The sequence below is a fragment of the Lates calcarifer genome, linkage group LG17 (assembly GCF_001640805.2).
Source record: "Lates calcarifer isolate ASB-BC8 linkage group LG17, TLL_Latcal_v3, whole genome shotgun sequence".
NCBI lineage: Eukaryota > Metazoa > Chordata > Actinopteri > Centropomidae > Lates > Lates calcarifer.
The window spans coordinates 25366395-25376599 of record NC_066849.1 but is presented as its reverse complement, the minus strand read 5'-3'; the positions used below and the strand labels follow the sequence as shown (position 1 = coordinate 25376599).

The window sequence follows — 10205 nt, the reverse complement described above, 5'->3', positions numbered from 1 at the left end:
AAAATGTCATAATAACCTCAAACCGAGCGGATCACGGTCACCTGAGGTAAACTGATATAAGACCCTGTGAAAAACAGACCTGCATAACAAATCTTTGACCTGCTGATTTCACATCAACCACACGGGACGTCCCATCAACAATACATATTTCTCTGATTATCTATCCGTGTAGAAAGTTTTGGGTTGAGAATAACAGTATAACAGAGGTGAATGGGATTTCACTTGTAGCACACGTCTTTCTAGAAACAACATTTTGGTGTCAGCAGGTTTTGACAGACAGAACAGCAGGTTGTGTGGATTGTCCAGGTTAATGTTGTGTCCACGCATGTTAAGCTTTTCACATGTCACATAACACTGTTTCAATTCAGCTAATTTCCACACAGTTTTGCTTTGAATCCATGGAGTACAGCCCTTAGTGTTCAATGCAAGGAAATACATTTCTTTGAAGCACTAATTTAAATACTAATTCTGTCTGAATCTTAGCTCTGAGTCTGAATCTGACTGCAAAAGTTTTTCAGCGTTCCAGAGGCAGAAAAGGAGGAATGTCGTAAACACGTCGGAGATCTCGGAGGTTACAGGAATGTGTGGACTAAGTAGAAACAAAGCATCAGACTCAGGTTTAGTCAGTAGAGATATGGCGAGGCATGAAATGACACATGCAATTACTTAAAGGATCAGTGTTGACAGACCCCTCGCTTTCCAAGCGTGTCGGAGAGTCTACGGTAGCTGTCAGGTGACAAAACGGCGCCGACTACCGCATCAACTCATCCGGTTGCACACTGGTCCTTTTAAGAAATATATTCCTACATTGTTTGCTGATACCAGGCTGGTTCTGGATGTTGTTTCTGCACAAGTTGTTGAGTTTTGTTCGTCTTCGATACTGTGGGGAGCAAATGAACTTCACCTTAGCATCAGAAGTATCGAAGTATCTGTAGCTGGATATCACGTCCAGATTTTCTTTTGTTATTCAGGTGGACACTTCCTTTACCTGTGCCCAGATATGAACGTGTCTGAACTTTTTTCTTACGCTCTGCCTTCTGCTGACAGTGAGAGACTGAAAGCGAGCATCGTGATCCCTGTTCGTACAGTTCATTTGACCCCCTTCTTTTCAGCACAGTCACTTGACACACTTTCTCCTTTCAGACGTGTCTGGATAGTGGATTTGTTTCAGAGCGTACCCGGGCCTTCACGCTTCACAACTCTGTAGAGAATTGTTTGCCAAAATTATGATAAAGATGAAAGAGAGTCAGACATCGACATTACAAAGAGTGGCGACCGCGGCTGCGGCTCCTCCTCGCTGTATATGATCTTTCAGTCTTTATTTACTGCTGTGAGTCGTTTGATCTGGATGTTCTGGACGGGCTGTTCCATTGTGGGTTGAAGGAAGGATCTACAGACACAGATTTAATGGGAGGAGGGAGGGTGAGTAGAGTAACAGTGGAAGCTTGAATGGAAAACTCCAGTTTCTTGCACACGGACATAATAATGGTAAATCCTACCAACACAGCTCCTCTGACCCATTCATGAGACAGTTTCCAGTTAACTTTGCCAAGTGCAATCCTCTGGCTCCGACTTCCTCCTACTTCTCATTAGAGCCACAACGAAGAGAGGGAAGCACTGCAGCTAAAACACACACACACACACACACACACACACACAGTCACTCAGAGAGAGAGAGAGAGGAGGAAACTAAACACAATGGATGCTGGCGCATGGGAGCCTGGACTTCCTGGGTTTCCCACACACAAGTGTACAATCACAAGCTCACAAACATATACACAAACATATACACTAAATCGGGAAACACACTGTCGCACACAGACACACACACACACACACGTGAACCATCACACAAGATGCCAAGACGCTGGGGTCTAACGAATAAATCCATCCCCCCATTCACAACTTTTTAAAAACGGCGAGAGCGGCCCAAGACTCCTGTGCCTCGAATGACCCCGGCTCTGTTTCAATGTTTTTCTCCCAGACTCCTCAATCTATGATCTGCGCTGCCCGTTTAATAAGACATGGATTATCCGATTAGGGGAAATCTTGTGAGGAGAGGAGGAGAAGAAAAAGAACAACTTTGCCGGGGGATTAGCGTCATTGTGCCCGCTCACATCACATTCCTGCCCGCTGATTCTCAGAGGACGCTGGTTCAACCGGACCACGCCACCTACGTGTCCCGGGACCAGAGAGAAACAAGGCTGGTGCACGAACCTCCATCTGCACCAGTAAATCAGATACAAGTCATCCCACACAACACAAACACAGGTGCAGAGACGACACACAATGATGTAGACGTCTGTTTCCTTCTCCAACACAAAATACTAAAGTTTAAGATAGCTGTGAGTTTCTACAAAGTTTTATAAGTAGAGCGGAAATAATATCCAACTTTTTTGACACCTGTGTGATCACTTAAGTCGGTTTTCAGGGTGTATACGATCTGCTTTGCCTTATAGATCATCAGTAACACAACTTCAATGGGTCATTCAACCAATAAACTGCTGCAAAAACATTATTTAACAACTTAATAACTGTCTTTAGATGCTGACATCACAGTTGTTCATAGTGTTTTCTTACCTACCTGCAACAAAGTCCTTTGAATGTACAGGACTGTAATTAAATCCTCGACCATGCAGCTACACACAGGCCTGTCCTATTGTTTTTATTGCTCCAGGTTCTTTTTTCCTTTTTTCTTTTTACTCAAACCTGACTCATGTCACATCTCCCGCTCCGTGAACGGCCGACTTGATGACTCACTGGAAAGTGAGCGAGTCATTACTCAACAGTCATGGGTTTCTCACTTGATAATGAAGCTTCAGGCGCCACAGGTTGTAAATGTTAAGTTGTCACTAATAAAAGGCTCTTTCAGCTACGAAAGTGTAGAGTTAAATGGCTGTGCATGACTCACTTTTCTGAAGGAGCCGCTCTGATGAAAGAACTCGTAAATGTTGAGAGAGAAAGTTTAGTCTGATCGCACGAGGCGTCTGTTCTGGAGCTTTTGACTGTGTCGCACTGTCTTCCTCAGCAGACAGGAGAGAGTGGCCAGTAAACCTTAACGTTCACCTGCTAAGGTGGATTATCAGGCGTTTTAGGTGCTCACAGGGATGATATCAGAGACCTGCAGCTTTGGCTTCAGCTGTAACCCACTCTGCAGTAGAGCAAATTATTTAAACATCTTGTGCTTACTGCCTCTCTAACGTTACACCTAACTCTGCTGAGTGTCTGCTTACAGGTGATGGAGGCACACATTGCCGATATGTATGTATATATATGTACAAACGTTAACCTCAGAGAACCTCTGGGTGTTGGCCTGTGTAGTATTCACGCAGGTGTGCATTCTTTCTGTGGGTGTGATTTCAAACAACCATGTTTTTCTGAGCTCATCTGTCGTAGATACCCCCCTTTTTTACGCCCACCAAAGGGCAAGGTTTAAATCACCATAAATGGATCCTGGTGGGTGTGTATTTGTGTGTGTATTGTGTGTGTGTGTGTGTGTGTGAGCAGCTCCTGAGACAACAAGACTGTGTTTTTCCCGGCGCTCTTGTCAAAGGTAAACATTCCAGTCTTGGGACGTTCAATGCCAAGCGCCGTTTGATCTCCATCATGTGACATCTGAAAGAGATGGGAAGCCCACTCACCCCCTCACCCCCCACTCACCCCCTCACCCCCCTCCCCACTTATCATCACTCTCCCAAAACACAAACCCTGCGGCAACTGTACGAGGGATTTGTGGACTTGGGGCTCGCGGCTCTGGCGGTTCCCGCTGTGTGCATGTGTTTTTTAAAAAGTAGGTCTGTCCCTGACCTGAGATAACTCGGCTCTGTTTGACCACTCTGCCTCTGATCTGAGAGCAGGGAGAAAAAGAAGATCCCCCCCCCACCGCCGCCGCCGCCACCACCCCCATGTCAGCCAACACATGTGGCTCCTCCATGAGAAGACTTTACAGGTTTTAATCCATGTCTCATGTCTCTCCTTCTTTACATCGACCCACTAATCACACAGATGATCCCATGCTTTGCTTTGCTTCACCCAGTCAGCCATATGAGGCCATATCATAAGATATCAGGGCTTCACACGCCAGCCGAGGCCTTCATGGATTCTTTTTCATTGGTTTTAAGGTTAAGGAGCGCAGTCTATTAAAAAAAATATGAGAATGAATGTCCTGCCACCCGCCTGAAGCCCACGTTACCGCACAAGGACGCAGGAGTGCAGACGTCACTCTCAAATCACAGTTTAGCTGAGGACAGACGGGGCCCAACAGACTGAATGTACATCAAGACACATGTGACTGTGGCTGTAAAATTCAAACTTTAATGGCAGTACGTTATCTTGGCAGCTGTGGGAGAAGTATTAAGGAGCAAGAGCAGGATGCAGAACTGCTCCATTTACAGGTGCATTTCATTTCATTCAGTTATAAACAGTCAGGCATTAAAGGTAAAAGTATTACCTAAGTAGTACTGTTCCTACTTGTACTTCACTCCCTTTTATGGCTACTTATACTCCTGCTTCTGATCCACATTAACGTATCAGTAAAAGTACTTTTACTTTTACATAAGTGCATGTGGTTGATATGTCCTGACTTGAACCACCTGCTCCTCACCTGTCATGATAAAGTCCCGTCCCCCGGTCTCCTGGGGACACACGAGGAGGATCCATTAGCTGAAGAAGGCTGTGGTGTACGGCTGAAAGCTCAGGAAACAGCTATGACGGTGGATATTTATTGTAACATCATAAAAACAACTTAAACTTTTTACTCTCTTGAATGTAAAATCACCAGCTGTAATGTAACTAAGTGCAGCTGTCACATAAATGCAGCGGATTCCAGCCGTTTTAAAATGTAATGGAGTATTTTAGTGGCGTTCAAGTATGTGCAGAAGTGCAGCACACGAGCGAATAAGTTCCCCCCAGTGTAAACTAATGTTTAATGATGAGAATGGGAGCGTTCAGCTACGCAGCGAAGGACTTCCTGTTCAGTGAGAGTGAGAGAAAACAAACATGTGGACTTCCTGTAGGACAAACTGTATAGGCTGCACATGAGCACACGTCATGTTTTATTGATAGAATGATCACAGACTCATGATGTGCAGCCAAACTTTCAGCAGTTCTGCCCAGAGGCCGAGGAAGTACACCGAGTACTTAACGCAGTAAAAACACAGTGTAAAAAGTACTCCATTACTTTTTGAGTAATAGCCCTGCAGTCAAATGTGGTTTGAGTAAAAGTACAAAGTATTATCAGCAGTATGTCTCTAAAAGTACTCACTGTGCAGACTACCCTGCGCTGGTGGAAAGTAACTGAGTATATTTACTCAAGTACTGCACTTGTGGTAGTTTTACTTTACACGAGAAGAGGTGCACACTTCATTATACTCTACTTTCTACTCTACTGCATTTACCTGAGAGTTACAGCACTATGCTAGTTACTTGCTAAAGTAAAAGTACTCCTTATACAGACAGCTCCTTATAGAGTACAGTAATGGGAAGTAACTACACACTGTACCGTACTTTACTACAGTTTTAAGGCACTTTACTTGGTTCTGTCTGTTTTATGCTGCTTTAGTTTTCAATTCCACAATGTACATATTGCATTGAGTACTTTAGTTAGTGGATAAAGTAGTTGTACCACCAGCAAAATGTACTTAAAGTAAAAGTACCTGTGATACAGAATGACTCCTCTGAGAGCGGATGAATGTGTAAGAAGCATTTTTCTCCTGTTGTTGGACCAATGAGCCAATTATAACAACATCATGGAAGAACAATGTAACAGAGTAACGAAGTGTAATCTATTACTGTACTAACATGAGGATGCAAAGTCACTTGTAGTGAAATAAAACGACTGTGTGATGTGGAATAAACCGGGAACACTCAACTTAAAGAAGCACAAACAAAGTAACTGAGTAAATGTACTCAGTTACTTCCGCCCAACTGGGGGCTGTCACGTGAGAGTAACTGTTAACACCGGTTGACAGATGATGCAATCATATAAAGCAGTTACATGAGGGTTGGTCACACTGATGGAGCCGGTTGCATCAGAAAAATCAAAGTGAGGTAATTAACTGAAGTTTGGAGTGTGTGTGTGTGTGTGTGTGTGTGTGTGTGTGTGTGTGAGGATAAATCGGGGTGTACGAGTTTTTTTTTTTCTTGGTCCTTTTGCAAACGGAGGGAACATTGTCACACGGCCGTCTGGGGTCAGCAGTGACAGGACACCAAATGCCTCGCAGCAAGCCGTGAAAACGTGCGTGTCGTCCACCGTGGGACGTTCAAAGCCTCCGGAGAGTGGCGATGCGAGGGGACGTGTCTGCGGCCATGTCAGCTCAGCCCCCCCCCCTCCTCTCTCACTATTCAAAAAAGCTTTGGTCTATTATTATCCCAGGAAACGGGTAATTACGACGGGACATCTCCTGGACCCGAGCCGGGCCTCAGTGGAGCGCGCGCGCGCGCGGGGAGGGGATCGCATACCGCAGAGTCCCGAGCCCCCTTTGACTCACTGGCGTAACGGTGACCCTCATTTGCTGCAGCTATTTTTTACACACACACACACACACACCTCGCGACGCACGGATGCTTTCTTGTGTCAAATTAGAGCAGCTGGTTTCGCTCGCTCTCAGCGGGCCCCAAGCTCTCCGCGCGCAGCGTGGGCGTGCGTAATTTGCGCTCATTATTAGTCCCCCCCCTGCTTTTCTCGCAAAAGTTGTGTAATAAGAAGTTCGGGGGGGGGGCAATTAATGGAAAACACTCATGAAAGGCAACGTTGTCTCCGCAGAGAGCAGCTCATTTGTGTCAGAGCGGGAAACAACGGGACCGCTTCAGCACCGATGAAATCAGCTCCCGCGTGACACTCTGCGAACTCATTTTAACTTATGAAAACGAGCGCGGGGAATCGAACCCGCAGCCTGTGTGCCGCTACTGTAATCTGCAACAGTGTGGGGTATGGTTGGGTATAGCACCCGGGTGAGAAAAAACTGGAGGGGAGGGTGTGTGTGTGTGTGTGTTTGGGGGGGGGGGGTCCTTGATTGCAACATCAAACACTGGTGTCGTCACTCGTCGGCGATACGTGCAAGCACCGCCTGTTCCAAAATAAATATTGACGTGACTGTTGTATTCAAATGGGACAGAGGCGGGCCAATCACAGCCCATCGTATCATTACACCTTCTTTTCAGAAATCATTCATAACGCCGATGCGTCAAACACTCACAGAGGACCCGGCTATAAATACGGCTGCGCGCAAGGCACAGTTAGACATTTTCCCAAAATCAAACGAAAGACACAACTGAGCAAGAACCGTGGGAATCCGGCTCATTCCTCTGGTTGTCTCCTCTACCTTTTTTATTCTAAATTTAGTCTCCAGCTCACTATGTTGGCCATGGGTGGATTATATTTGAAGCACGTCGTGGTGGCAGCGTTGTGCTCCGTGCTGGCCACAGGGACGCTGGGGTCCCCGGTGGTGGGGCCAGAGCCGATCCGATGCGCCCCGTGTACTCCGGAGAAGCTGAGCCAGTGTCCAGCGGTGGCGCCCGGATGCGCCGAGGTGCTGCGGGAGCCCGGCTGTGGATGCTGCCTCGCCTGCGCCCTGAAGACTGGGGAGCTGTGCGGGATCTACACGGCGCCGTGCGGCTCCGGACTGAGGTGCACCCCGAGACCCGGCGACCCCCGGCCGCTGCACTCCCTCACCCGGGGACAAGCCGTGTGCACGGAGAGCACGGCGCCGGAGCCGACCCCCGAGCCCCAGACTCAAGGTAGGCCTATCACCTCCACGGTTCTGCATCTGTTTTACCACTTTATAACCCCCCCTCTCCAAAAACACTTGACTTGTCTGATCTGGACCCATTTCCACTCAGTCCTGCTCCACATTCATCCAATTTCCTCCTTCCAGATCAGGGAGAGCCAGAGGCTGAGATGGACAACACTGCCATCGTCTCGGACCCCGGCTCCAGCCACTACCTCCCCGGCCACAGTAAGCCCTACGACCCGCGGGCTGCCGCTGACGCTCAGGAGAGCATGAAAGCCAAACTCGTCGCCATCCGCAGGAAACTGGTGGAGCAGGTGAGACACGGAATCAGAATCAATCAAGGGAAATCCTCAGCGCTGATATGTTGCTTAAAAGTTTTTTCGGGGGGCGCTCAGGGAGGAGGAGCGCTGCGCCACAAGGGGGCGCTCGTGTGCTGTTTGAGAAAATAAGACACAGATAGAGAGTGGGGATGCTTGTTATTACAAGTTTTATATGCAGTTTGTGTGAGCCCACTTGTTTGCTGATGATGATTATTATTCCCGTGTGCAGCCACAGAGCTCAGTTAACCCTTCTCTCACCTCCACAGGGACCCTGTCACCTGGAGCTGCAGAGAGCCTTGGACAAGATTGCCAAATCCCAGCAGAAACTCGGGGACAAGTTAACCAGATTCTACCTCCCCAACTGTGACAAACATGGGCTTTACAAACCCAAACAGGTTGGTGTCCTCAGCAGAATGTGTGTGTGAGAGTGTGTAGCCAAGATTATGTCAACCACAGAGTGTGTGTGTGTGTGTGTTGCAGGGATTTGTTCAGCAGTGTTTGCACCTCAGTGTGTGTTTTGTTTGAGGGTGATGTCAGTCAGTAAACGCAGCATGACCGTACATGTGTGACCGTACAATGAAAACGAATGGTTCTGATTCTGTCTCCTGCAGTGTGAGTCCTCCCTGGACGGACAGAGGGGTCGATGCTGGTGCGTGAGCTCCTGGAACGGCAAGAAGATTTTAGGTTCGGCCGACCTGCCCGCGGACGCCGAGTGCCCCTGAAGGGATCAACCACTGATGCAGATCTCACAGAAAAAAGAAGAAGCAAGCCACTGATTTTTTTCCTTTTTTAATAGCTGTTTATTTATTGATCTTGTCCATGGTGGTGTTTAATTCAGGTACACTGTCATTGAGGGACTGTGGGTCCCCTCCTTCCTCCCCCTCTCCCCCCTTCAAACACCCGTCCCAAAGAGAAAAAAAATCTATTTTTGTTTTTCTGAAAAGGAGATTTTAATATTGATGCATTTACTTCTACTCTTCAGCCTTATTTATTTCAATTTTACTGCATTTTATTTGTTATTTGTAATTATTTCATGAGTATTTATATCATTTTTTGCCTTATTGTTGTTATTATATTATTTTTGTGAGTGTATAAAGTGTATATATGTATCTTGGCCCTGAGTAACTCCACTGCTGAGTTGAGCTCGCTCTACCCTTAAGGAGTTTTCTGGAGGTTTGGTTTGTGACAAACCAAGCAAGAACAAAAAGCACTGAGTGACCAAATGTATTTCTAAATGTTGTTTTTATGATCCATTTTCACATTGTTGCCATTTGTTATGTCCTCTTTTTTTTGTTTTGTTATTGTCTTTTTTATTTTCTGACGTCACACACGATCAGCTCTTGTCAGTGAATGCAAAACTCTCAGTCGGGAATCCTTAAAACTCTCAGAAAACATTTCCCATGGTTCCATGGGGCTGCAGATAGCATGACAGGAGGTGCCTCCCTGCGCTGCCTCTCAGACGGGTATTTCTACATTTACCTACCTCCAATATTTATGTGTCTGCTGTCAGTTTGTGTTGTTATATCTGTCAAAAAACAGAAAAAGACTTGCTATTTTACTTTACATGTTGCTGTTCTCTCTGACCAAGAACACATGACCACAAAGAGCAAGTCCCACAGTGAACCATGACGCGCTCTGCTCTATCTACATGCTGCTGTTGGAGAGAGAATTGTTGTTAATGTGAGTCTATTCCAAAGTGACTAACTGCTCACTCGTGTGTATGTACACTTTTTTTGTAATTGAGATGTAATGTAAGAAAAAAAGGTGATATATTTAATAAAAACATTAACCTCAGCTATGCAGCTCTGGCCTCTCTTTCACCTCAGGAAGGTTTATTTTGTGCACAAACATCCATAGGTGGCAAAACATGAGCATCATAACAGCTTCATCAGGATGTGATTGTGAAAGTCCGTGTGTGTGTGTGTGTGTAGATGCGCTCCCCGGACCCGCATTTATTTCTATTTCCAGCGTGTTTGTGTGCAGTGTTATCACGGTGATCTAAAGTGGAGGCCCTTGTCTAACTTTAGACGTTTCGCCGGGACATGCAGCTCTGCGCTGCCTTTTGACCCGCTCTCTGTTTGCCTTGGTCGGGCACAGGAATTCTGCCTCAACCTCCCGTGCCCACTGCCAGCCTGCCTGGCACCACCAGATTTAT

The 10205-nt window shown here is 46.5% G+C and overlaps 1 protein-coding gene across 1 annotated transcript; it reads left to right on the top strand.

Moving 5' to 3' along the window:
* The first annotated feature begins 7193 nt into the window (after positions 1-7193).
* igfbp1a (insulin-like growth factor binding protein 1a) lies at positions 7194-9844 on the top strand. The gene is made up of 4 exons (XM_018670942.2): positions 7194-7737; positions 7875-8044; positions 8317-8445; positions 8662-9844. Exons 1-4 carry the CDS (start codon positions 7356-7358, stop codon positions 8770-8772), a joined length of 792 nt encoding a protein of 263 aa, XP_018526458.1. The 5' UTR covers positions 7194-7355; the 3' UTR covers positions 8773-9844.
* The last annotated feature ends 361 nt before the right edge of the window (positions 9845-10205 follow it).

Bases quoted from the DNA above. Each gene is read 5' to 3' on its own strand.
- igfbp1a (XM_018670942.2), top strand. From the start codon at position 7,356: ATGTTGGCCATGGGTGGATTATATTTGAAGCACGTCGTGGTGGCAGCG. The intron at 8,045-8,316 runs GTGAGACACGGA...TCACCTCCACAG, and splicing joins GCAGGAAACTGGTGGAGCAG to GGACCCTGTCACCTGGAGCT. The intron at 8,446-8,661 runs GTTGGTGTCCTC...TGTCTCCTGCAG, and splicing joins GGCTTTACAAACCCAAACAG to TGTGAGTCCTCCCTGGACGG.